The sequence below is a fragment of the Pelodiscus sinensis genome, unplaced genomic scaffold (assembly GCF_049634645.1).
Source record: "Pelodiscus sinensis isolate JC-2024 unplaced genomic scaffold, ASM4963464v1 ctg34, whole genome shotgun sequence".
Taxonomy (NCBI): domain Eukaryota; kingdom Metazoa; phylum Chordata; order Testudines; family Trionychidae; genus Pelodiscus; species Pelodiscus sinensis.
Genome location: NW_027465849.1, coordinates 4,561,582 through 4,589,395, shown reverse-complemented (window position 1 = coordinate 4,589,395; position 27,814 = coordinate 4,561,582). Strand labels below are relative to the sequence as shown.

Below are 27,814 nucleotides of genomic sequence, written 5' to 3'. Positions count from 1 at the left end.
ATCGGAGGGGCTGTGAGGACGTGAAGAGCCGTGGGGGAGAGGCGCATGGGCAGTGGGGAGAAAGTGAGGTGCAGTGCAGTTGTGGGGGACCCAGGCACATCAGAAGGACCATGAGGGGAAGGAGACAAGAGGCACAAGGAGCAGTGGGGGGCATGTGAGGGGCACCAAGATGCAACAGGGGACACAAGGAACATGAGGGGAATGGGGCACAGGGTGTGGGGGGGAGCTGTAGTGTGTTGGGAGGCCATGGAAGCATGCAAGGCAGAGCAAGGGAAGGCGTGAGGAGAGCCAAGCAAAGTAGAGCATAAGGAACACTGAGGGGACATGAGAGCACGAGGACGGTATGTGAGGAGGAGCAAGGTACAGTGGGGTGGGAGGGTGAGAGGAGTGAGGTGCAGAGGGGGTGTGAGATATTTAGAGGCATGAAGGGGGCATGAAAGGGGAGCGAGGCTCAGCAGGGGAGCGGGCTGAGGGGAGTGAAGCACAGCAGGTTGGTGGTCTGAGGAGCAAGGCACAGCGGGGAGGTGGGCTGAGGGGAGCGAGGCACAGCGGGGGAGCGGGCTGAGGAGCAAGGCACAGCGGGGGGGCGGGCTGAGGGGAGCGAGGCACAGCGGGGGAGCGGGCTGAGGGGAGCGAGGCACAGCGGGGGGGCGGGCTGAGGGGAGCGAGGCACAGCGGGGGAGCGGGCTGAGGAGCGAGGCACAGCGGGGGAGCGGGCTGAGTGGAGCGAGGCACAGCGGGGGAGCGGGCTGAGGGGAGCGAGGCACAGCGGGGGGGCGGGCTGAGTGGAGCGAGGCACAGCGGGGGGGCGTGCTGAGGAGCGAGGCACAGCGGGGGAGCGGGCTGAGGAGCGAGGCACAGCAGGGGGAGCGGGCTGAGGGGAGCGAGGCACAGCGGGGGAGCGGGCTGAGGGGAGCGAGGCACAGCGGGGGAGCGGGCTGAGGGGAGCGAGGCACAGCGGGGGGGCGGGCTGAGGGGAGCGAGGCACAGCGGGGGAGCGGGCTGAGTGGAGCGAGGCACAGCGGGGGAGCGGGCTGAGGAGCGAGGCACAGCAGGGGGAGCGGGCTGAGTGGAGCGAGGCACAGCGGGGGAGCGGGCTGAGTGGAGCGAGGCACAGCGGGGGGGTGTGCTGAGGAGCGAGGCACAGCGGGGGAGCGGGCTGAGTGGAGCGAGGCACAGCGGGGGAGCGGGCTGAGGAGCGAGGCACAGCAGGGGGAGCGGGCTGAGTGGAGCGAGGCACAGCGGGGGAGCGGGCTGAGTGGAGCGAGGCACAGCGGGGGGGTGTGCTGAGGAGCGAGGCACAGCGGGGGAGCGGGCTGAGTGGAGCGAGGCACAGCGGGGGAGCGGGCTGAGTGGAGCGAGGCACAGCGGGGGGGCGTGCTGAGGAGCGAGGCACAGCGGGGGAGCGGGCTGAGGGGAGCGAGGCACAGCAGGGGAGCGGGCTGAGGGGAGTGAAGCACAGCAGGGGGAGCGGGCTGAGGGGAGCGAGGCACAGCGGGGGGGCGGGCTGAGGGGAGCGAGGCACAGCGGGGGAGCGGGCTGAGGGGAGCGAGGCACAGCAGGGGGCGGGCTGAGGGGAGCGAGGCACAGCAGGGGGCGGGCTGAGGGGAGCGAGGCACAGTGGGGGAGCGAGCTGAGGGAAGCGAGGCACAGCGGGGGGGCGGGCTGAGGGAAGCGAGGCACAGCGGGGGGACAGGCTGAGAAGCGAGGCACAGCGGGGGGCGGGCTGAGGGGAGCAAGGCACAGTGGGGGAGCGGGCTGAGGGAAGCGAGGCACAGCGGGGGGGCGGGCTGAGGGAAGCGAGGCACAGCGGGGGGGGCGGGCTGAGGGGAGCGAGGCACAGCGGGGGGGCGGGCTGAGGGGAGCGAGGCACAGCGGGGGGGCGGGCTGAGGGGAGCGAGGCACAGTGGGGGGGCGGGCTGAGGAGCAAGGCACAGTGGGGGGGGCAGGCTGAGAAGCAAGGCACAGCGGGGGGCGGGCTGAGGGGAGCAAGGCACAGTGGGGGGGCGGGCTGAGGGGAGCAAGGCACAGTGGGGGGGGCAGGCTGAGAAGCAAGGCACAGCGGGGGGCGGGCTGAGGGGAGCAAGACACAGTGGGGGGGGCAGGCTGAGAAGCAAGGCACAGCGGGGGGCGGGCCGAGGGGAGCGAGGCACAGCGGGGGGTGATCTGAGGAGTGAGGCACAGCGGGGAGCGTCAGGGACATTGGGGGAGCACAGGAGCGACGTGGGGTGGAGCAAGGTGCATTAGGCGAGTGAGGTGCGTGAAGGAATGTGGGGGAGGACCAAGGGGCATTGAGGAGGAGCAAGTTGCGTAAGAGGAGCCATGAGGGGTAGCTAGGTGCATTGATGGACATGAGGGGGAGCGAGGTGCATTAGGGGAATGAGGCATGTCAAGGAACATGGGGGAACAAGAAGCATGAGGGGGAGAAAGGTAAGTTCTTGGACGTGAGGTGAAGTGAGGCGTGTTAGGGGAGTGAAGCGCTTCGAGGAACATGGGGAAACAAGGCGCATCGAGGAGGAGGGTGGCACATTGGTAGACGTGAAGGGAAGCAAGACACACTGGTGGACATGAAAGGAGTGAGTCACGGTGGACGTGAGGGAATGAGGCGCATGGGGGAGCAAGATGTGTCAAGCAGCTTGAGGGGAGCATAGGGTGTCGGGGCAGCATGAAGGAAGCAAGGTGGGGCAGCAGGGGAAGGCATGAGGTGGGGGAGAATAAGGTGTTTTGTGGGCATGAGGGGAGCAAGGTTCATGAGGGGGCATGAGAGGAGCGCAGTGCAGCGGGGGGAGGGGCATGAGAGGAGCAGGGGGTGGGGAGGGTGGGGGGCATGAGAGAAGCCCAGGGCCAATGGTGGGGGAGGAGTACTCCCAGGCAGTGTTCCCTCTAAACCACCCAGCAGCATAGCTTCACAGGTGATTAACCAGACCCGCCCAGTCAGTCAACTCAGCGTAGGGAGCCCTGAGTCTCTGACTGGGCAAGGTTGATTAATCTACCTGTGAGGCTGTGCTATCATACAGCTTAGAGGGAACACTGCAGCCAGGAGTAAGGCCCTTGGCTCAGCTGCTCCTGCTGAGTAGCTAATGACACCCCAACAAGCTGACTAAACTACCAGACAGTTGACTCTTGCTGGACCGGCTGCTCGATATGTCCACACCTCCCTGCTTCCTTGGGCTTGTGTCTCTCTGAGTTTTGTCCTGCTCTGCTCCTCCACTGTTCCAGTCCACACTGACCTTATTCTCATCCTGTCCCAGCCTCAGAACCAGCCCTGTTCCTGCCTTTCCTGACGCCAGGCAATCTGAGTCTGACCCTCAGCTCTGACTGCTCACTCCAACTCTGCCTCAGCCCTTGGCTCTGGCATTCTGATTCCAACCACTAAGCCTGACTCCCATTTCAACATCTAGCTTTGACCACCTACCACACAGTCCACTGACCGTTTGAGCAGCCCACAGTAAACAGAGGGGAACTAGGCTCACAAGGGGTCCAGACCAGTGGCTCATAGGGCTCTCTTGCTGGCCAATATTCTCTTGCTGGAGACATGGAGTGCCTTGCAAACCCTGCAGGCCTTATGCTTAGGGCCCTACCAAATTCACAATCATGTAAAACGCATCACGGACCATGAAATCTGGTATTCTCCCGTAAAAAGTGGCCTTTTATGTGTTTTTCCCTATTGTATACAGATTTTAAAAGAGGAGCCCAGAGTTTCTCAAATTGGCGATCCTGACCCAAAAAGGAGTTTCAGGGGATCACACGGTTATTTTAGGAGAGTCACAGTATTGCCACCCTTACTTCTGCATTTCTGCCTTCAGAGCTGGAGAGCAACTGGTTGTAATTTTGACCATGTGCCGCCCACCTCTGAAGGCAGCACCCACAGCAGCAGTGCAGAAGTAAGGCAGCATAAGAACATAAGAACGGCCGTACTGGGTCAGACCAAAGGTCCATCTAGCCCAGTATCCTGTCTGCCAACAGCGGCTAGCACCAGGTGCCCCAGAGAGGGTGGACCGAAGACAATGATCAAGCAGTTTGTCTCCTGCCATCCCTCTCTAGCCTCTGACAAACAGAGGCCAAGGACACCATTTTATCCCCTGGCTAATAGCCTTTTATGGACCTAACCTCCAGGAAATTAACTAGCTTCTCTTTAAACTCTATTATAGTCCTAGCCTTCACAGCCTCCTCTGGCAAGGAGTTCCACAGGTTGACTACACCCTGTGTGAAGAAGAACTTTCTTTTATTAGTTTTAAACCTGTTACCCATTAATTTCATTTGGTGTCCTCTAGTTCTTCTCTTTAGGGAACTAATAAATAACTTTTCTTTATCGGCCCTCTCCACACCACTCATGATTGTATATACCTCTATCATATCCCCCCTCAGTCTCCTCTTTTCTAAACTGAAAAGTCCCAGTCGCTTTAACCTCTCCTCATATGGGACCAGTTCCAAACTCCTAATCATTTTAGTTGCCCTTTTCTGAACCCTTTCCAAGGCCAAAATATCTTTTTTGAGGTGAGGAGACCACATCTGTACACAGTATTCAAGATGTGGGCGTACCATAGTTTTATACAGGGCCAGTAAGATATTCTGGGTCTTATTTTCTATCCCTTTCCTAATAATTCCTAGCATCCTATTTGCCTTTTTAACCGCCACTGCACACTACGTGGAAGTTTTCAGAGAACTGTCCACGATAACTCCAAGATCTCTTTCCTGATTCCAGCATGGAATGGTATTGTCACCCTCACTTCTGTACTGCTGCTTTCAGAGCAGGAGAGTGGCAGCTGCTGACGAGGGACCCAGCTCTGCAGGCAGCTGTGCAGAAGTAAGGGTGGCAATACCATACCATGCCAGCCTTACCTCGGTGCTGCTGCTCATGGTTGGCTCTGCCTTCAAAGCTCAATTCTAGAATCATAGAACCTTGGAGCTGGAAGAGACCTCGGAAGGGCAACAAGACCAGCCCCCTGCTCTAGGCAGGACCAATTCCACTAAATCAACCCAGCCAGGGCTTTGTCAAACCAAGACTTAAACACCTCTAGGGATGGAGACTCCACTACTTCCCTACGTGACCCATTCCAGTGCTTCACCACTCTCCTAGTGAAATAGTTTTTCCTAATATCCAACCTGGACCTCTCCCACCGCAACTTGAGACCATTGCTCTTTGTTCTGCCATGTGTCACTACTGTGAACAGTCTTTCTCCATCCTTTCTACCACTCAATTGCTGGCCAACAGCCACCGCTCTCCAGCTGGCCAGTTCTGAAGGCAATGCTGCTGCCAGCAGCTGCACAGAAAGGTAGCAGTACAGCAACCCCCACACAACTCCTTTGTGGGTCAGAACCCCTGCAATTGCAACACCATGACATTTCAGATATAAATAGCTGAAATCATAACATTTACCATTTAAAAAATCCCATGCCCGTGAAATTGACTAAAAGGGACTGTGAATTTGGTAGGGCTCTACTTATGTTGGAGATCTAGGTTGCTACCCTATGGGCATAGGCAGGCACCTCCACCTCATTTCTGCCCTTTGCTCCATGTAAGTCAAAGATTTCCCTGCCTCATATATTTATTGGTGTTCAGGGAACACTGAGATAGGAGAGGAGAATCAATACTAGCTCCTATTTCTTCTGTGCCCACTGACCTATCCAGGGTGGGGCTGGGCATCCCCACTCCTAAAGAAAGCACGCCCACTCCTGAACAAGCTCGAGAACTTCGTTCAAGCGGTGTCCGTGATCTCGGAGGACACTACTCACACGCGCACAGCTGAGGCCACCCTTCAGCTGTCACAGCAGGGACACTGGCATCCTGCTATATATGCGGCAGCATTCCACCGCTTGGTAACAGATACTGAACGGAACACAATTACGCAGCATTATTGATTCTGCTTCAGCCTAACCGGCAACATCAAAGATGACCTGGCATAAATGGACTCCCCCACCCACTCCAGATGCCGTGATGGACCTCAGCGTGCAGACTGATAACTGCTTGATGGAACACCACCAGAACAGAATGTCAGCTTCCCAGCACCTGCCAGTTCTAGCATCTCCAGCCAAACCTTGGGCACCTTCCCTGAAGCCCAAACCAACACAGTCTGGCCAAATCCAGCCCTATCTTAGCAACACAGAGAAAAGGCAGCATTGGGCATCAAGACTATTGCCTATACAGTGGAAGGGCTGCATGCTTTGTGTTGAGCTGCTTTCCTGCAGGCCCTGACACCTCTCAGATGCTCTCTGCAAATCTGTCACCCTTCCTTCTTCAAGGTCCTCCTGGAGGTACCATTGGATTCACATCTCCACACAACACAAGAACACTGCAGACTTGTCGGAGCCTATTGGCGGCTCACTCCTCTCGTCAGGTTTGGTTCCTCACCAGAATGAAACCCCTGGAAGCTGTGACTCACCAAGAGACCCTTCGATCTAAACTTATCAAAGCATCACACTTTCCACTAATTCTTGGCATGCCCCGGCTCACTGCCCATGACCCAAGCATTTGTTGAAGAGCAGGCAGGATACAGTTCTGTCCCCCACATTGTCAGCAATTCTGTCTCCTACAATCTGATTGTGGGAACCCTAGACTGGGTTCAGTGGTTCAGTCTGCCTTCCTAGAGATTCCCAGTTTGAACTGGTTAACCCCCAGGATGTCTCATTAACTTCTGCAGTCTAGTCCACTGCCCCTGCCATTACCACTTAAATACAAAGATTTTGCTAACTTGTCCAACAAAAAACACATGGGCACTCTACCAATCACTTGTAATTATGACTGTCCCATTGGCTTCCAGACTGGAGCAGGAATCCCTTTTGGCTGCATCTACTTTCTTTCAGAGCCAGAACTTTCCATGACCACCTCCAGAAAAATCTACAAAGAGTGTTTATCCATCCTTCCACATCTCCAGCTAGGGCTCCAATTTTCTTTGTAAAGAAAAAAAAAAGATCACTAAAGCCCTGTGTTCACTATTGGGCACTAAACAGAGTTACAATTCAAAAATCAATACCCTTGTCCTCTCATTAATTTGGCTTTTGAAAAGAACTCTGCAAAAGTTTTTACCAAGCTTCATCTTCATGGGGCCTAGAATTTGCCCCAAGTTAGGGAGGGAGTTGAATGGAAGACAGTCTTCCATGCACAGTACAGGCACTCTGAGAACAGGGTCATGCTGTTGGGTCTATGCAATGCCCCAGCAACATTCCAGCACTTCATAAATGATATCTTCCGATCTGTGAAGACCACTGTGTTAAGTCTTCTGCTTCTTCTCATGTCCTTCTCACAAATTAGATGGTTGGGTCTGTCACTATAGCGATATCCTCCTCTGTACAGGTGGTCCCAAAAAGTTGGCAAATGAACAGATGTTCCATGGGTCTGCACCTCACTGCATTCACATATATTCGTGTCATTAGAGTAGCCCCATTTGATCATATTAGTCTTTGATCTGCCAGTTTGCATACACAGGTGGTTCAGGCCATGCTGACCACATCAGCCCCTCCAAGAAAGTCCTCTTGGGTTTCCAGATCTATTTCAGTGCATTGGATTCATTCCATAACTCTAGTCATGCCTTGCCAACTATCACATCAAAGGCACAACACTGGGTAATAAAACTGTGTCATAAGGCATTTGATTATTCCTGTGTGACTATATAATGGATGCCTTGGATCCTCCATCTGTCATGATCTTTTTCTTTGTCTTACTATCTATCTCCTGAGATCAGGTTGCATAATGCCAGCCAGAAAGTACAAGATTTTCTTTGGTGTTGGCTTCAGACATCCTATTATTCCATGATAATTGTGGTTTAGAATAGAGTCTAATTTCTTAGCATGGATGAATGGTTCCCAAGGGACATGTATACTCTGCTATGGATCCATTAGTTCTCAAAGGCTATGCCTAGACTACAGTTTTTCCGGAAAAACTCTGAGGAACATGTCTGCTCTTCTGACATTTCTGAAAGAGGAGGTTTTTCTGAAATTTGGCCCAGTATAGACAAGCCTCTTCCAACAAAACTATTGGAAAAAGGTATGCAAATTGCACAACACAATTTGCATACCTTTTTCTGATAAAAAGTGCCAGTCTAGACATAGCCAAAGTAACTAAATTGGCTCCCCACTTTGACGTAACCAACTTTTGGAATTTTTTGTTACAGGTGCTAACTTCCTTTTTTTTTTTTTTTTTTTTTTTTAATCTTCTCTAGATGTGATTCGAAGGAAAGTGTCTGGTCCAATGTCACCCCCAAAGAGTGGATGTTCAGTTTTCACTTGGTTTCTTGGCAGCAAAAGTGAAAGGCCATCACCTGTGTCTTGGTCAGGTTGGCACAAAGCTGGTTCTTATTGTACACTTCAGTTGATTCTTGACAGCAACCACATCCTTTTGTGACATGATCCATTGATCAATGGCTTATATAAAGCTCCTCATATTGCTCTGTATGAGAAGGTCATTGACATTTATGTTGAAGAAGAGTGGCACTAACACACTCCTGTGGGGGGGGGACGGGACCATTTCATTGTTGTCTCCAGTGGTTCTATTTCTTGCACGGTTCTATAGAAAAAGTCTGTTCTCCACAAGAGATTGCATGAGTTTTGCTAGGTGATAATCTTGTGTCATAGCGTAGACTTTGGCAAGCACGTTTTGGTGGTTGGCTGTGCTATGCTGTCATTAATCTGGACAACACCCTCAGCTTTTTCTGACAGTCAGGCGTCTCTTGATCAGCATGTTTGCAGCATCCTAGGAAGGCTTCACCAGCACCATCGCCACACAAAACCCAAAAAATGCAAGTTGGATCAGGATACAGTATTTCCCCCAAGGGATTAAGCATGGACCCATGCAGGGTGGTGGCCATTGTTAATAAGCTCACACTAACTACAGAGTCCAACAGTTCCTACGTTTCAGTAACTTTTAATAAGTCTCAAAGGGGTAGCCGTGTTAGTCTGTAACTGTAAAACAATGAGCAGTCCTGTGGAACCTCAGAGACAGACTAACACATTTATTAGGTCATGAGCTCTCATGGGTAAAACCCGCTTCATCAGATGAGTGTCACACCTAATAAATGTGTTAATCTCAGAGAGTATGTCTACACTATCCTGCTAGTTCGAACTAGCAGGGGTAATGTAGTCATTCGCAATTGCAAATGAAGCCCGGGATTTGAATTTCCCGGGCTTCATTTGCATTAAGCCGGCCGGCGCCATTTTTAAATGCCGGCTAGTTCGAACCCCGTGCCGCGCGGCTTCATTTGCAATTGCGGATGACTACATTACCCCTGCTAGTTCGAACTAGCGGGGTAGTGTAGACATACCTAAGGTGCCACAGGACTCTTCGTTGTTTTCACTTCTAACAGTGATTCATTGAGGTATTTTCCAGCCTCACTGCTCTTCTGACTGTCCTTCTGCAAAAAGGAGTCCAGTTCTTTTGGAAGCCCAAACCTTTTAGCTGATCAAGGGTATGTCTACACTAGCCCCCTAGTTTGAACTAGGGAGGCTAATGTAGGCATTTGAAGTTGCAAATCAAGCACGGGATTTAAATATCCCATGCTTGATTTGCATCTTTCTGTCCGGTCGCCATTTTTTAAATTTACAAGTCCAGACTAACTGCCCGCGTCTACACGCGGCAGGGACCCGGTATTTCGAATTAAAGCCCCTAAATCAAACTACCTCCTTGCAGGAGGAATAACAAGTAGTTTGATTTAGGGCTTTAATTCAAAATACTGGGTCCCTGTCGCGTGTAGATGCGGGCAGTCTGGACTTGTAAATTTAAAAAATGGCGACCGGCTGGGAAGATGCAAATCAAGCGCAGGATATTTAAATCCCAGGCTTGATTTGCAACTTCGAATGCCTACATTAGCCTCCCTAGTTCGAACTAGGGGGCTAGTGTAGACATACCCTTGATCAGCTAAAAAAGCAATTCACCACAGCACTCATCTTAGTTCACCGAGACACTGCTGCCCCACTCAATGAAGGCTGACACAGCCAGTTTCGCCCGGGGAGATTACTGTCCCAACTATGGGTCCTATATGTTGACTTCACCCTTGTACCTATTATTCTCACAAGCTCGTCCCAGCAGAGATGGATTATGATACCTGTGATAAGGAACTCTGAGCTACTAAGGCAGCATTTGAGTAATGAAAGCATCTATTAGAGGGGCCCAGACTCCTTGTCCAAGTGCTCACAGATCACAAGAACCTGGAATATTTTCCACCTCAACCATCAACAGATCCACTGCTTCCTCCTCTTCTTCACCGTTTTGACTTCATAGTCACTTACTACGCAGCAGCAAGAAGCAGGAACGCCAATGCCCTATCCCATAAGGCTAAGTACTTGCAGCAGGAGCGGCCTGAGGCCGGCTGTGGCAGCTGGCGCCGCAGGTGGAAGGCGCGGTCGGCACTCCTGCCTGGCCATGATGTAATCATCAGGCGCCCCAGCGCCCCGTGATGTCATCATCGGGCACCCCAGGCCGGCAGTGCCCTAGGCGACCACCTAGTCTGCCTAGGCTCATGGGCCGCCCCTGACTTGCAGTGGGTGAGAAAAAGACTCCATTCTGCAAAAGCTTTTACCAAGTTGGTCCAGGTTATGGAGGGAGCTCAGAGGAAGGGCACCCAATTTCAAAAATGGCACAGAAGACAACAGCCTAATGGAGTTCATTCATACCCAACGAGCCAGCAGGAGAATGCTGGCACCCCAGTAGCCCTCATGTTCAGGTTCCAAGACATGGCAGAGGACCCCAAGGACCACAGCTGTGTCCGAAAGTGGCACGTCACGATGCAGCCACTTCAACACCTGGAGCCTAATCACAAGGCGTTTCTGCGCCCACTCCTGCACACCTCAAACAAGAACTACCTAAGATCCTGCACCCAGACCAACTGGCCATGCCCAAAACTTCTCCAGTCCACGTCCATCTCATTTCAGTCACAGTCTGCCATTTCCATCGGCTTTATTGTGGAGCTGCTGCCTTGTTGTGGTTGACCTCTTAATCCAAAGAACATACTTCACCCCTGACACACAATCCCTACTGCCCAGGAAATGGCTTGCCTCTTCCTAGAAAAGATTTTTCAGCTCCATGGAAGGCCATCAAGCATCGTGTCAGCCCGTGCTCCTCAGTTCATTTCCCGGTTGCCTCTTGGGAACTATCACCAGGACAACTCCCAAGTGCTGAGTTTGCTTACACTAATGCCACTCATGTCTCTACCCATCAAAGCCCATTTTTTGACAGCCATGGTGTTTGCCCTTTGCTGTCATCCAGACATCCCCACAAACTGTCCAGTACCAGCTGTCACAGCTCTAGCTACCATTTCCATCAAGGACAAAAAGAACACTTGCATGCAGCCAAGGACTGCCTGGCTGTCCCTGACCTTGCCATAGGAGACAAGTCGGACTGTCCACATGCAGTTTTAAATATCCTTGCACCTCAGCACCAAAATCCGGGCCCTCTGCAGATTGAGGCATGAACCAACCCAGCAACTTTCAGATTGCAATTACCCAAGTCCATGCAAATCCACCCTATATTTCATGTCTCCCTTCTTAAGCCAGACACAGTGAACCCCTTGCCACATTCCTCCAGCCCCCAACCTTCCCCTTGCCCCATAGCTGTACAAGGGTGCAATGAGTATGTCTAGTACGCAGATTCTTGAGTCCCAATTAGTCAGATGGCCGCTCCAAGAACTGGTTGACCTGGAGGGTAACAGCCCAGACGAGCAGTCCCAGGAACTGGCAAATCACTCCTGCTCTGGATGTATTGTGGCATTTCAGAGACCACCCCAAGAAACCAGTCCTGGTGACACTGAGAGGCCCTCTTGATAGGGGTGATACTGTCTGGGGTAGGACCCTAAGCTGCACCCGCTCACTACTTCGGATGCCCCAATGAGCCAGCTAGGCTGCTGGACAGACCACACAGCCTGCAGTCCAGTTCTTAAACCTAACAGCAGCTCCTCGCTGGCTGCTCAACACACATGCCAATGGCCTCTCTGGGCTCATCTCTCCAAGTCTTACTCCTACTCTGCCCCTCCTGCCCTGAGCCTAGCCTTGTGCCCATCCCATTCAAACCCTGCTTCTACCTTCCTTTACTCCTGGTAATCCAGTTCCAACCCTCGGCTCTGACTCTGATCTTCCTCACCCCTTGGCGCAGGCATTTGAACTCCCACCACTAGGCCTGGCCTCGTATGACCTGGTCCATGAGGGGAACAAGATATGTTGGGGGGAAGAGAGGGAAGTAAGGGGAGGGGAGGTGTCTCGGGAGGTGTTGTGGGAGCGTAAGTGGAGTACAGTTTCTTTGGAGGTGGGGATGGAGTGAGATGGAGGCATGGCAGGAGCTAGGTGCACTGGAGGACTTGGAGAGGAGCAAGGTGTGGTTGAGGGGTGGAGGAAGGTATGTTGTGGGGATCTGAGGGGAGGAAGTTATTTCCGGGACCCTGAGGAGAATGAGGCATGGCAGGGCTGTCTCGGGGGAATGGCCTGGAGATGGAGTCAGGGGGGAGTGTGAGATGCATTGGAGGGTGTGTGAGGAGGGGCAAGGGGAGTACGGTGGGCATGAGGGGAGCAAGGTTTGTTGGAGGGCAGAGGGAAGCAAAATGCATTATGAGCAGGGGGTGAGGTTTATTGGGGTGAGGTGGCGTTTATTGAGGTAGACAGTTAACAAGATGTATTGTGGGTGTAGGACAAAGTGCATTCAGTGTAGGGAACAAGCTAGAATCGTGACAAGAATTGGGGAGTGGGTTGAGGCAGGCTTGATGTGTTCTGACAACAGGGAAAGCAAAATGTGCGTGGCATACATGATCAGTCAGACACAGACAAATTACACACCTATGTCTGACCATCTTCTTGATTCTTCCCCAATGGGGGTTAGGAGGGTCCCATGGGGTCTCTGCCGAAAGCCAAGTACAAACTGATCACTGTGGTTATTACAGGATGTTTGTACAGGAAATAGTGTAAGAAAGAGAGGGGGGAAATGTTGCTGGAGATGGAGCCTGGAACTGTGGCAGGGTGGGTTGCAGTAGGGATTGGTCCTGCCTTGGGCAGAGGGCTGGATTTGATGACCACCTGAGGTCTCTTCCAGCTCTATGATTCTACCTCAATCATGCGTGCAAACAACCAGCATCTTTCAACCCAGCTCAGCCCTGTGTTTCTGGTCTGGGCCAAACACGAGCCTGAGCCTTGACAAAGACAGAAGAACCCCTAGAAAAAACCCTAAATGGGACGGTTGGGGCTGATCTGAAGTTAATGAAACTACCTGGTTATGAGAAGAAACCGAAAGTTTGGGACGGTGCAAGAGAAGACAACAGGATGCAAGATAGCATCCATTACAAGAGCAATATTCTGCAGTATGAGTGTCTCTGGATGGACTGACCACTGGGGGAAGAGACACCTAATCAGACTAGACGGAACTTGGTAATAAATATTGACGCCAATATTTGTGTTTTCTTTTATCTGTAACTGGAGGTTCTTGGAGATGTGTGATCCCCAATCTGTATTCTGCTCCTGAGAATGGCTTGAAAACCTACCAGCCCTGAGGCCAAATGGTTCCATTGTGTCCAGGTGAAGAAATGCAAGAGAAGAGCAGAAGAATGGAAAGCAGACAGCGAGCTAAAATGTTCATGCTCCAAAGACTGGAAATTTGTTCCAAGCAAGGTGCACATCTGCGCAGTTGCTCTCCTGATGCTCGGAACGGAGGGTAGAAATGGCAGTGCCGACTGATGTCCCTCCAGTTCATCTCCCCCACCTCAGCTGAGGGGAAATGGAATGCAGAGAGGACCACACTTCTTGAACAACTTCCAGTTAGAGAGAAGTAACTTCCATTTCTTTGAGTGCCAGTCCCAATGTGTATTCCACACTTGGATGCTTAGTAAGCAATACCCTGACAGCAGGAGGGTGCAAAGATGATGTTGGGCCAGATTCTGTAATACCCCAGTGCCACCAGCTGCATCTGCAAAAGATGCTGCCTTCCAGAAGCCTGGATAGGTACATCTCAAAGTGATGCTGCTGAAGTTGCCCCATGTGGGAAGGGTGATGTGCTAACTGATAAGACGCAGACAGACTCCACTGTGATTTGAGCAGACTTTTGTCCGTGTTCATTCTGCTACAACCAACACCCAACATGGTTTTCTATTTGGTGTTAATCTCGATGGTGGAACACCAAAGTTCACCTGAGGTCAAGAGAGGGGCGTCTCCCTTCTTTCTTGGAAACATGAGGACGGTGCCAGGTAGGACATGGAGCAAATGGCCAGTGGTTCAAAGGGACATCTGAGAAGCATGGAAAAGCACAGGACTGAGGTTCCAGTGGAGAGTAGGTTGAGTCCCTTGTTTGTCTGGGATGCCCACAGATCCCAGGATGGCATTTTCCTCTGGGTGAGTGTCTCATTCAGGCCAAAATTGTGCAAGTCCCATTCATGGTCTGCAGAGACGTGTTCCCCAAAGAATTCTGTGCCCTAATTGGTATATTACCAAGAGTTTTATGCAGTTCCTGACGACATAGTTTGATTTGTTGAGGGTCTCTACACATAGGAGACAAGCACCTTGATTGTTTCCATAGAAGACAATTATTTGGAAGAGGCTAGATTGAATCAACACGAGGAATGGAAGGCAGGCTAAGTAGACTGCTCTCAGCTGACTGATATGCACACTGGATTCTCGAGGGGCCCACGTGCCCTGTGAAGGGTGACTGCCCATGTGGGCCACCCCATCATGTAAGGGATGCATCTGTGACACTGCTTGAGTCAGATGTGAATGCAACAAAAGGGATTTCCACATGCACTGACTCTGGGTTTGTCCACCAGGCCAAAGGGGCCTTGACTTTGGCTGGAACTTAGGCCAATAAGTTCAGGCTTGAAATTAGAGGCAGCTTCCAGGCACCAGAGGAGTTATGTTCAGAAACAGCCTCCCAAAGGGCTCAAAACCTAACTGGCTTCAAGACTGAGCTTGACACGTTCATGGAGGGGATGGCATGAAGAGATTGCCTACAATGGCACACGGCCCTTCTCTGACTGCTATTGGCTAGTATCCCCAACGACTGGAGACAGGACGCTGGAGGGGGAGGGCTCTGAGGCTACGGCTACACTGCGCTTTTTTTTTCGGAAGAAGATATGCAAATCGCACTCACATTTGCATATCTTCTTCCGATTCTTTTTGCGGAAAAGGTTTTTCCTATATTTGGCCCCGTGTAGATGGGGCCAAATGTCGGAAAAAAGACCCTCTTTACAGGGTCTTGAGAAAGGGTTTTTTTCTGACATTTGGCCCAGTCTACACGGGGCCAAATATTGGAAAAACCTCTTCTGCAAAAAGAATCGGAAGAAGATATACAAATGGGAGCGCGATTTGCATATCTTCTTCCGAAAAAAATGGCAGTGTAGCCGTAGCCTGAGTTACGACAGAGAATTCTTTCCCAGGGAGAATGGGTCTTGTCCAGACATTCAGAGACTAATTGATCGCCAGATTTGGGGTCAGGAAGGTATTTTCCTCCGAGTCGGGTTGGCAGAGATTCTGGTGGGTTTCCACATTCTTCTGCAGCATCTTACTGAATTGAACTAGTGAAAATGGTGGATTTTCTGTAACTTGAAGCCTTATCATGATTGGAGGACTTCAGTAACTCAGTCAGAAATTATGGGACTATTATGGGAGTGGGTGAGTGGCCTGTGAGGTGCATGAGGTCAGCCTAGACCCGTGGCCCTCATCCTAGTTCTTCTTGAGCTCCCTCGTCCCAACATGCCACAAAAACTCCACAGCCAAGCTGTGCCCAAACAACTGTTGTTCTGCATTTAAAATCCAGGGCCAGCATTAGGGGGTAAGAAGCAGGCTACTACCCGGATCCCATGTCACAGTGGGCCCCAGACAGCTAAGTTTCTCAGGCCTTGGCTTCAGCCCCAGATGGCCGTACTCGGGGACCCTGGCTCCTGTCCCATGCAGTGAGACTTCAGCTTTCTGCCCTGGGCTCCAGCAAGTCTAATGCTGGCTCTGCTTGGCAGCCCCCAGAAACCTGGTTGCAGCTCCCCGGGAGGCTCCAGACCCCTGATTGAGAACCACTGGCCTAGATGGCCATGATGGTTCCTTAAAGTCTATAAATCTATGAGAACAGCTACCCTAATGTTCATATTGTCAGATCACTTGTTGTCTGCCGTCCTGTCTCTGGAACCTGGCAAACAACATGACCCAAGCATGAGGCCTAATAGGGAAAAGTGGCCTTTGACTGTGGTTGATGGTTCAAGCGCGACTTTTCTTATCAAGATGTGTGTCTCTCCACTGGGAGCGTTGACCCCTGCTGAGACCAAAAGCAGGATAGCCTCCCTAAAGTCTATCATCCTTGGGGGAGGCAACGTGGACTTTTCTTTGTTCAGATGGACTCCCAAGGGTGTTATGAGAGTAAGAATATGGCTGGTGACTGGACTCCCTGACTGCTTTGCCCGTCAGTGGCCAGTGATTTTGGTATGTGAAGATTGTGCAACTGTTTCATCTCATGTGGGCTGCCATCACTGAGAAGACCTTCATGAAGACACTCGGTGCTGCAGCTACTCCAGAAGTACTCGGAATGGGTAGTGTTCTTGTCCTACCAGAAACCCAAGGCACCTTCTGTGGGGCACATACGTGCCACAGCAAAGTAGGCATCCTTCATGCAGAGAGCTGTGAACCACACATACCCTCCTCTCAGGAGGGGATTACTGAAGCCGTGTAACCATTTGGAGTCCTGACAAAAACATCGAACCATCAAAGATTGAGAATGGGCCTACAGGCTACATGTTTCTTGGGAGTAACAAAGACTGGGGAGTAGAACCCCTTTCCCTCAAGATTCTGTGAGCAGCGCCTGCTGATAGGGAATCTCCTTGTGACAGAGAAGAGGGACGAGGAATTCAATAATGCGGCCACTCATCTCCGTTGTTCCTGCCTTCCAGTGAGCACAAAGAAGGCAAGATGGCCACCAAAGGTTTGGGCAATGGGGGGAAATCAATAGAGCTACATGGTTCTCTAGCATCTCAACAAAATAAACCCTGGTTGGAAAGTGGTCTTGAGTGGAGGCAGCTGAAGTTAAGAAGCCAGGAAGCTCTCTCTTTGAACCCTCTGTCATTTACATGGTGGTTCGTAAAGGTGCTGGAGGAGGAGGCACCACTGGGCCTGTAGCTGTGCTTATGGTGTTTCCTCTTCGGGGCTAAGGTATAAGTGGCCAAGGAGTGGCCGATTGTTCTAGAGTTCATAAGGGCGTGAAGTGACTCGTCCATCTTCTCAGTGAAATAAGATTCCTCAACAGGCAAGTCCTCAGTCAGTGGCATTTTGGACTTTCCTGAAGAACTCTTAAGCCACAGCTCTTGTCTTATTTCAGTGGCTGTGGCAATGGCTCTAGATTTACGCAATGAGGCTGGTTACAATGGCCTATGTTGATGAGGGCTTGGAATTGGCCCTCAACCTCCTTGGGCCACACAACTGTAGTGCAGCTTGTGAAGTCACGCTTCTGCAACAGGGGCTGAGTGGTTAGCGATTCAGACTTGGAGGCTGGTAGATGAAAATAGCTTCCACCCTGAGAGTGCATGGGTGCTATCGCCCTAGTCAGATGGAGTTGGACTGGAGAACTAATCGGGAATGCTCTCTGGCTGCCTGTACCACCGAGGAGTTTGGTGCTGGGTGGGTAAGCAGGAACGTGGCCCCTTTCAGTGGAATGAAGAACTGCTTTTCTACCCTTGTGAGGGTATGGACACAGTAGGGCCAAGCAAGCTCCCAATGGCATCATTCCAACAGCCTATGCGGGGCGTCGTGGTCCTCCTCAGGAAGGATCTGGAGCCCACTCACAAACCTCTATAAAAGCTCCTGGCAGGAATGGCCTGAGGCGCCTGGCGGCCCAGGAGGAACGTGCGATCGGCACCCCCGCCTGCACAGCTGTCAATGGAGTGACATCATCATCGGACGCCCCTGGGCGCCCCGTTGAAGGCAGCACCCTAGGCGACGGCCGAGTCAGCCTATAGTCACAGGCTGCCCCTGGCTCCTGGTACTACCTGTGGTGGTCATTAGGCAGGCTAGGGGATGACGGGGTAATTGCCTCATTGGGAGAGAAGGAGGACACTCTTCTTGGATCCGGTTTGATTTCCTCCGCTGTATGCCCCAACCGAGCCTGTGGTACTATCTAGGGGAAGGTGATAAGTATGATTCCTGCACAGATCCAGAATGATTCCTGCATGGATCTCAAGGGAGTCAGTAAGGCCTATATGATGGGTCAACTGGATGGAGGGCTGGTCCCCCCAAGGGACTGGAAGCCATCAGTCCCTTTGGTAGAGACGTCTGAGAGGAGTATGGATCCAGGGCGTCCTAGAAGTTCTGTCCAGACCGATCTCTCTTTCACTCTGAGGGGTTGAAATCTAGTCTAGAAGATCAGATTCCACTGATGAAAAACAAGTCATCTCATGTTTTACCAGCAGTACTGAAAAAGGAATGATCCGACTTGCATATGTAGTAGGGCTTCAGGTTGATTTCCTGTGGTGTAGAGGTGTCTGAGTAGAACTGGACTGATAAACAGAGGAGACTGCAGGAATATAAGGCAAAAATATTCTTGGGAGAGATGAAGGTCTCAGTTTAACCCAGAGTACAGGGAGTACTGGAAGTTAGTGCCAGTGGATCTGAGGCTACGTCTACACTACAGAGTTTTGTTGGAAAAACAGCTGATTTCTGACAAAACTCGCGGAGAGTCCACATCTCAAGTGCATTTTTGTGCAATTGGCAGGGCTCGCCAAGCGGCAGCGAGCCCTGCTTGCCAGCTGCGTGGTTTTGCACTCTGCGTATGCACAGAGCATTCTGCACCAGCTCTTCCGGGTTGTAATCTACTCGCCACGGGCAAGTAGATTACATTATTTGTTGAGCCCTGGCAATTGGTATTCCTCTTTCTATAAGGAAGAAGTCTTTTTGTGAAAGAGTTCTTTTGCAAAAAGGCATGTGTGGATGGGGAAGAGGGTTTTTTTGCGCAAAAAGAGGAAAAAGGAAAAAGCACAAGTGCCCCGTTGGCCATTCTGTGCATAGCAATCAGAGCTTACTTTCGAGAGCATCCATGCAGTCTGGAGGCTCTCTTTCACAAAAGTGCATCATTTTCTCAATGCGCTTTTGCAGTATGGACGCTCTCTTGTGCAAGAAGTTTTTGCAGAAGATCTCTTCCGATAAAGGCTTCTTGTATAGGAAGCCTGCAGTCTAGCTGTAGCCTGATACACCAGAGGATGGATCCATTAAAGAATGAGGTGGTCTTCTGCAAGGAAAGTCCATGGTAGAATGCCCAAACAGAGCCGTCAGATGCCAGTGTTTCTATGAGGTGGCGCTGGAGTTGATACCAACAGATCTGTACCATTGGTTGATATACCATTCTTTCATGATGGTACCCTTTCATGATGTCACTTCTTGAAAGGAAGATTTAGGTACTTAGAACCCACACGCAAGGATACTCATGACTTGCACCAAGTAAGGGAGGGCTCTTTTCTTCTTAAAGGCAGCTCTGGAAGAATACCTTTCTGTCCTTGAGTCCTGACTTTCTGAAGTACTGGCACCCTCCCCTCTTAGCAAAGGACACCAGAGTGTTCTACAAAATGGCTTCCTCCATGTGACCTTCTGGAGGAGGGTTTCTTAGGCTTAACAGACCCAGAGCTCCGGTGGTCACTCACACATTCCTGGAATATCTGGCATGCTGGTACTTTTGGGAATGGCCTGGACCTGCCACCGCCGGCGTGACCTCGCATGCACTCGTGCCACGAGGGAGGTGCCATTTGGAGGAGTGCATCGCCCTGCCCCTGCTGGCAGGACCTCACACATACACAGTGTGATTGCATGATTGGGCAGCGTGAGGGGTGCCATTTTGAGGAGTGCATTGGCCTGCCCCTTGCAAGCATGAGCTCGCATGCACCATGCTACTTAAATGGCATCCACCAGCCAATACTGGCTTTGTCTCAGTGCTGTAGGTTTGGTTCAAAACCAGATGGGTGCCCTCCCTACTTAAAGCTTGAGCTCAGAGGGGTGCTACCTACACTCTGAGGCCACTGCCTGGCTCCAACTGCCATCTCCTTGCCTTGTCCAAGAGATTTACCTTCACACAGAACTCCCATCTGTGTGGAGGGGAGGGTCAGCAAATGCTGCACAGGGCAAGCATCTCCAGGATCGCCGAGGTGTTTTCTGCTGAGGGAGAAGGAACGGGGGCAGGCAATCTGGTTCTTAAGTTCTGGGGTGCTGGGCGGAGCGCTGCTCTGTGGGGAAAACTAGGCAGAGTAGCAATCACTCAAACTCGGACGGCAGCAAGGCTACGAAATGACGCACACTCTCTATACCCGCAGGTTCTGAAAGAACAAGGATCACTGCTGAGTCACAGGATTCGGCTCGGGCCACGTGGCAGGTAAGAAGAAACTGGAGGGGTGCCGATCCATGCCACCATATGTGCCCTGGGATCAGAGCACAGGGCAGAGGACAACGGCACAGGAGTGGACCTGCCAGCCTCCATCAGCGATGTATGGGACGTGCACACCCTGGAGTGCATCTGCACAGTGGTAAGAGACCCACGGCATGGCCATTTTCAGCACGAGCCCCATGAATCCCAGTCAGCTGACCTGGGTCTCAGGCTCAGTGGTATGGATTTGTTAGTGCAGTGTAGCCATACCCATCGGGATCAATCTGGCATTACCAGTCCTGTTCCTTCCACCAGTTCCAGATCTTTACCATAAGCTGTGTTCATTAAGCTTACATCTGCTTTCACTATGGACACAGCCTGGCACCTTCGCTCTGGACAGTGCTGAGCTGAGGGGATGCCAGCGACCTCGGGGGCCCTGCTTCCCCACAGCAGTGGATCGGTGCGTTGGGCTGCCAAATGAGACAAGGAGTGGGGTGTGTGCAGATGGCTAGCCTGCAATGGAACACAAGGAGGCTTGCAAAGCCCAGAGCAGAGTGCCATACTGCAGATGAGCTGCAAAGCTGGGAGGGTTCATTCCAGGGGGCCTGGACTAGGGTGTCATGCTACGACCAAGAGACAGTCACCTGAGTGGCTCAGGTAGCGCTGAAAAATGTCCTGGTGTAATGGTGTGGCAGGAGGAGTAAGGCACAATTTGGGGGGAGGCATGGGTGGAAGGAGGTGTGTTGTGGGGAACAATGGATGTTCAGGGGGCAGGGAGAGTGAGGTGATTGGGTAAAGAAGCTGTATTAGGGAAAGGTTTGGAGGGGTGGGAGGAGAGAAATGTCTTTGAGGAGGTGGAGGAGAGAGATGTGTTGGAGGTGGGGTGTTTTCGGGAGGTTCTGGGGGAGAGTGGGATGTATTTGAGGTCTGGGGAAGTCAGTCTGGGGGGGACATAGTATATTTAGCAATCTTCTTCTTCACACAGGGTGTAGTCAACCTGTGGAACTCCTTGCCAGAGGAGGCTGTGAAGGCTAGGACTATAATAGAGTTTAAAGAGAAGCTAGATAGTTTCATGGAGGTTAGGTCCATAAAAGGCTATTAGCCAGGGGATAAAATGGTGTCCTTGGCTTCTGTTTGTCAGAGGCTGGAAAGCGATGGCAGGAGACAAATTGCTTGATCATTGCCTTCGGTCCACCCTCTCTGAGGCACCTGGTGCTGACCACTGTCTGCAGACAGGATACTGGGCTAGAAGGACCTTTGGTCTGACCCAGTATGGCCGTTCTTATGTTCTTAGAGAGCAGAGAAAGGAAATATATTTGGTGAGGTCTGGGGGAAGGGCATAGCATATTCAGCAATCCTGGAAGGGGGTGACTGAGGTGTATTTAGAGGGGTTGGGGAGAAGAGGGGGGAATGAACTGTATTTGGAGAAGTCCGGACAGGGCATGGTATATTCAGAAGTCCAGGGTGGAGCAAGTGAGGTGAAGACAGAGGTGTCTTGGGAGAGAAGGGGTATGGTATATTCAGAAGTCGGGGCCAGGGAACGAGGTGTGTTTGGAGGGGTTAGAAGGACTTGGTGCATTCGGAGGGGTGCACGGGGGGAAGTGGCATGTTCAGGGTTCTGAGGAGGAGGCTAAGTTATTCAGAGGGTTTCAAGGCAGAGTGTGATTTGTTCAGGGTTTTGAGGAGGGGGCGAGGTTATTCGGAGGGTTCCGAGGTGGGGCATGGTACGTTCAGGGTTCTGAGGAGAGGGAGAGGGTATTCGGAGAGATCCGAAGTGGGGCATGGTACGTTCAGGGTTCTAAGGAGAGGGAGAGGGTATTCGGAGGGTTCCGACGTGGGGCGTGGTACGTTCAGGGTTCTGAGGAGAGGGAGAGGGTATTCGGAGGGTTCCGAAGTGGGGCGTGGTACGTTCAGGGTTCTGAGGAGAGGGAGAGGGTATTCGGAGGGTTCCAAGGCGGGGCGTGGTACGTTCAGGGTTCTGAGGAGAGGACGAGGTTATCTGGAGGGTTCCGAGGGGGGGGCGTGGTACGTTCAGGGTTCTGAGAAGGGGGCGAGGTTATTCGGAGGGTTCTGAGGCGGGGCGTGGTACGTTCAGGGTCCTGAGGAGGGGGCGAGGTTATTCCAAGGTGGGGCGGGGCACATTTGGAGGCCGAGGGCAGGCCTGGTGAACCCAGGGAGCTCTCACTCACCCTCGGCGCAGTACTCCCCCTTCCAGCCGGCCAGACAGATGCGGGCGCCCAGCTCATCGCAGCCATAGTGCCCAAAGGGATCATCGCGGGGGCGGCAGTAGTCAGAGCAGCCCTCGCCATAGTAGTGCTCATCACACAGCACATGGTAGGAATAACGCAACTCGCTCTGCTCTCCCAGCTGCACGTCCTGGGACCAGTCCTCGCCCACTGCCAGCCGGCGCCGTGTGGCCAGGCGGCTGATCAGGTTCTGCACGTCCTCTGATGGGCAGGGAGGGAGAAGAGAAATGGGTCGTTAATGAAGAGTGTGGGAAAAGCGCAGTTCTTCCCTCCCCCCCACTTCCCTGCAACGACCCTCTTTCTCGTGGGGTTGGGCCAAACATCGGGATCTTTGGCACAAAGGGCCTAAGCCAGGCATAAGTGAAGTCTAAGGGCCTTGGGAGGAACCCGAGAAGGCAGGGACGTTGCTCACTTGAGTTAAAGCAGTGATTCCCAAACTTTTTGGCATCACGCCCCCTTTTTGATTTTTGAGAACCCCCACCCCCAACAGCAAAACTTGTTGAGCAAAAAAAAAAAAAGGGACTGGCGGGGGCCGAAAAACAAAAAAAAGCAAAACTTAGGGGGGGAGGGAGAGGGAAGAGTTGACGGGGGGGGGGGACTGACGGGGTTGGGTAGCCTTCCACCATCTGCCCTCCACTCTTTCCCCCCCCAGAATTTCTTCACACACACCCCCAGGGAGGACACGTCCCCCCAGTTTGGGAACCCATGCGTTAAAGGAAGGACTCAGTTAGCTGGCAGCGGTAGTAAGGCTGTTATCCTCTGTGGACTAGCCACTCCAAGAGAAACACATAACACTGACCCAGCTGGTGACATTGCCATGTTGTGTACACCTCCCAGTCACACAGCAGGGATTCCCTCCCTCCCCCATCCACATCCCCACCCACCAGCTAGTGCCCCCCCATCGCAGGGATACATGGAACAACTCTCCTCCCCAGCCCTGCCACAGGCAGGGCCCACTGCTGCCTGCCAGGGCCGTCCCGAGGCATTCTGGCACTCCGGGCACGGGCGTGCAGCGCCGCCCCTGGGCTCAAGGTGCATGCGCGGACCCACCCATGGGGAGCGGGCCCATCCCCCTAGGGTGCACAGGCCCGCCCCCAGGACACACGGTAGAAGCGTGGCCCAGTCCGGACTGGTTGTTGCTGCTAGTGCGTGCGCCGGGTTGTGTAGGACCCCATGGCCACGGGGGAAAGGGCGTTGCTGGCCGGCGCCGAGGGGATGCGGGCAGGCCGGCACTGCAGGAGCCGGGCGCGCGGCACCTGATGGCAGCTGTAAAGGATGCCGCGCACCCCTTACAGCTTCCATCAGGCGCCCCCCATTGGTTGGAGCCCTGGGAAGCTGCCAGGCTCGCCCATGCCTTTGTCCAACCCTGCTGCCTGCCTGCGGGGGGGCGGGGGAGGGGAGGAGGGTGGTCCTTCTTAAGGGGGTTGGAGCAGAGGCCAGGAGGGAACCTGCTGATCATCCAGTCTGACCCCCTGCATGACACAGGCCAGACAACTTACTGCTGGCGCTCGAGCAGATCGCTTGGAAAGACATCCAGGCAATGGCACGGGAGAGTTTTAAAAGTGGGGGTACTGAGCCCCCTTGCTCCTGCCCCCCACCCCGCCAGCAAAGCCTCAGCACATGGGGTCAGCAGCCAGGGTTCCGGGGCGTTTGGATTCTCAGCTGCCGCCCAACGCACAGGGCTCTAACTGAGACCCCAGGACCCAGGACCAGTAGCCGGGGACCTTTATGCTAGGCCGGGAGCCCTTAGCTCCTGCATCCCTAGTTCCCGTGCCTTTGTATCCGTCTTGATTTTAAAATGGACAGGGATGGAGAATCCACCTCAATGGGGAATTCCCCTCCATTAAAATTGTGCTTCTTACGTCCTGCCTGAATATGTCCAGCTGCAACTTCAGCCATCAGATTGCGCTCAACTTTTTCCCAGTCGACCCAAGAGCCCTTGATTAAATATTTGTTCCCGCAGGCAGGTGCTGATAGATGGGGATCAAGCCAGGCCTGCATCTTTCCAGTCGACTGACTCATTCAGTCTCTCACTACCGGGCAGGGTTTCAAACCCTTCAGACATTCTCGTGGCTCATCCCTGGCCCATCTCCAGTTTATCAACAACCTTCTTGAATTGTGGGCCCCAGACCTGGACACGGGATCCCAGCAACGGTCGCAGCAGTGCCCAGAGGGAAAAGATCCTCCCTGCGCCAGCTCGAGATTCCCGTTTGTACATCCCAGAGTTACATCGGCTCTTTTGGCCCCAGTGTAGCACTTGGAGCTCACGGTTAGCCAATGATTTGCCCCCATTTACTGCTTCCCAGGAGAGAGTCCCCCAGCCTGCATTCTTTCCTCTCTCATTCCCCTAAGGAACTCACTGCATTAGCACTCACACCCTACACACTCCATTGGCATATATCCCAGCCCACCTGGGATCCCTTCTCCATCTGCTACCCCAGGACTGGGCACTTACTCACTACCCTCCACTCACCAGGAATCTGCCCAGCTGGCAGCCACTTGCTCTCTGCCTACGCACATAGAATCAGAGACATGCTGGCCTGGAAGGGACCACAAGAGGCCATGTGCTCCAGCTCCCGGTGCTGAGGCCAGAGCATGTGAACCTAGACCAGCCCTGACAGGGCTTGTCCAATGACAGGGATTCCAGAGCCCCACTTGCAAGCCTACTCTGGAGCTTCACTCCCATTGGAGTTCCTAACATCCAGCTTAAAACTCTCTTGCTGCAAATTAACCCATTGCTTCTTGTCCTCCCTCCAGTAGGCATAGAGAACAGCTGATCCCCATCTTCTTTCCCACTGTCCTTAAAGTATTTGACACTGTTCTCGGTTTCCCCTATGTCTTCCTTTCCCACCCCTAGACATGCCCAGTGTTTTAATCTCCATGTGCTTAAGCTTTGCTCCTTTGTGTTGCTCTTCCCTGGACTCTCTCCAGTTTGCCCAGGTCTTTCCTAAAGTGTGGCAGGCAGAATTGGACGCTGCCTTCTAAGGCCTTGCCCGTGCCACACAGCGAAGGTCGTTCCCTTTTGTGCCCCAGAATGAAGTTATAGTAAAACCACATCACAGTGTTGACTCACATTCGATTTCATCTCCACTAGCAGTGTGTCAGCAGTGTGATGCTGTTGCAAAAAAAGCAAACATGATTCTGGGATGCATTAACAGGTGTGTTGTGAGCAAGACACGAGGAGTCATTCTTCCGCTCTACTCTGCACTAGTTAGGTCTCAGTTGGAGTATTGTGTCCAGTTCTGGGCACCGCATTTCAAGAAAGACGTGGAGAAATTGGAGAAGGTCCAAAGAAGAGCAACAAGAATGATTAAAGGTCTAGAGAACACGACCTATAAAGGAAGGCTAAAAAAATTGGGTTTGTTTAGTTTAGAAAAGAGAAGACTGAGAGGGGACATGATAGCCGTTTTCAGGTATCTAAACGGGTGTCATAAGGGGGAGGGAGAAAACTGGTTCATCTTGGCCTCTGAGGATAGAACAAGAAGCAATGGGCTTAACCTGCAGCAAGGGAGGTTTAGGTTGGACAATAGGAAAAAGTTCCTAACTGTCAGGGTGGTCAGACACTGGAATAAATTGCCCAGGGAGGTTGTGGAGTCTCCATCTGTGGAGATATTTAAGAGCTGGTTAGATAAATGTCTATCAGGGATGGTCTAGATGGTGCTGGGTCCTGCCATGAGGGCAGGGGACTGGACTCAATGACCTCTTGAGATCCCTTCCAGTCCTAGTATTCTATGATTCTAGCTCCCCCAGTTCCTCTCCAACAACATATCCCCAAGCTTACTCGTTGGATTTTTTCCTTCCCAAGTGAAGTACTTCCCGCTGGTCTCTGAAGTTCCCCTTGTTGATTTCAGACCAGTTCTCCAATTTGTCAAAGTTGTTTTCAGCTCCAAAGGGTTTGTGATTCCTCCCATCTGTGTGTCACCCACCAATTTTATAAGCACTCTCCACTCTGCTGTCCAAGTCATTCATGAAAATATTGACTAGCACCGGACATGGGGAGCCGACAGCCTGCCCCTGGGCAAGGAGGGGAAGCAGCCTCTTACTCCCGGAAGGGGCAGGGCCTCAGGCAGAAGAGGCAGGACCGGGGACAGCCAGCCCTCAGCACTGCCTGGACTGCGGCATACATTCCTCCCCCCACCCCCGCCACCCAACACGCACACAGTATCAGCAGTGGTGGCCAGGAGACTGGGTGCCTTTGAACGGCCAGGTCCTGGGGCAATTGCCCCCTTTGACTCTCTCCCTTGTTGGCAGACCTGTATCCGACCCAGGTCTGAGCCCTGTGGGACCATACTACCTATGCCTTCCCAGCTGACAGCAAACCATTGACAACTACTCTTTGAGCGCAGTGTTTCAACCAGCTGATGCACACACCTGACAGTCCTTTCACCTAGACCCACACTTCCTTAGTTTGCTTAGGAGAATGTCATGAGGGACTAGGTCAAAAGCCTTCCTAAAAATCAAGATACATCCCATCTAGTCCCTGCCCCCCCAGCCAGTACGCCAGTAACCCAGCACACACCCGCACAGAGGGGCCAAGCAGTACCCACAGCACATGCCCTGCACCCAAATACACCCCATCCCCCACAGCACATCCCTCTAGCCACCTTGTCCCACAGCAATCAGTGATGCTAGTGCCAACCCATCAGGAAAAAAACAATACTCCTTCTTGCCCCCCTGTGTCAGATGAGGGGCTGACCCAGGCAGGGCAGGAAGGGGTCAAACGCTGACACTGGGGGAGGGCCTGTGTCCATGTGCTAGTCCCATCTGTGCCCAAGTACCCACCTCACTCTTAGCTGTCTCCAGCACCCCCCCAACATGCACCGAGCACCCTCCTCTCCACCCACCCAACTCAGAGCCCCCAGCACCCCAGCCATCTACCCAACCCACTTCCACTCTCCCTCTACCCTGACCTCTACCCCTTCTGCTCCAACCACCCCCGAGACACACACCCAGCACCCTGTGGAGAATGCAGGAAGGCCTGGTAACATTTTAAAGAACAGCATCACTCAGTTTACCCACTGCGTGGGAAGGGGTCAGTGCCTCCTCTGTTAGGGGAATTGAGGCATGGAAGATATCATGTCGACACTACTGAAAAGGGCGTTACAAGGAGGAGGGTGAAAAATTGTTCTCCTTGGCCTCTGAGGACAGGACAAGGAGCAATGGGCTTAAACTGCAGCAAAGGGAGGTTTGGGTTGGACTTTAGGGAAATCTTCCTACCTGTCAGGGTGGTTAAACACTGGAATAAGTTGCCTAGGGAGGTAGTGGAATCTCACTGGAGATATTTAAGAGC

The 27,814-nt window shown here is 52.7% G+C and overlaps 1 protein-coding gene across 3 annotated transcripts in view; it reads right to left on the bottom strand.

Moving 5' to 3' along the window:
• Nucleotides 1-27,814, bottom strand: part of DLL3 (delta like canonical Notch ligand 3) — a 329,262-nt gene that overhangs the window by 269,884 nt on the left and 31,564 nt on the right. For all 3 annotated transcript variants that reach the window (XM_075915298.1, XM_075915296.1, XM_075915297.1), the window contains exon 4: nt 22,468-22,725. In XM_075915298.1, coding sequence (XP_075771413.1) covers nt 22,468-22,725 — 258 coding nt within the window. The remainder of the gene's footprint in view (nt 1-22,467; nt 22,726-27,814) is intronic.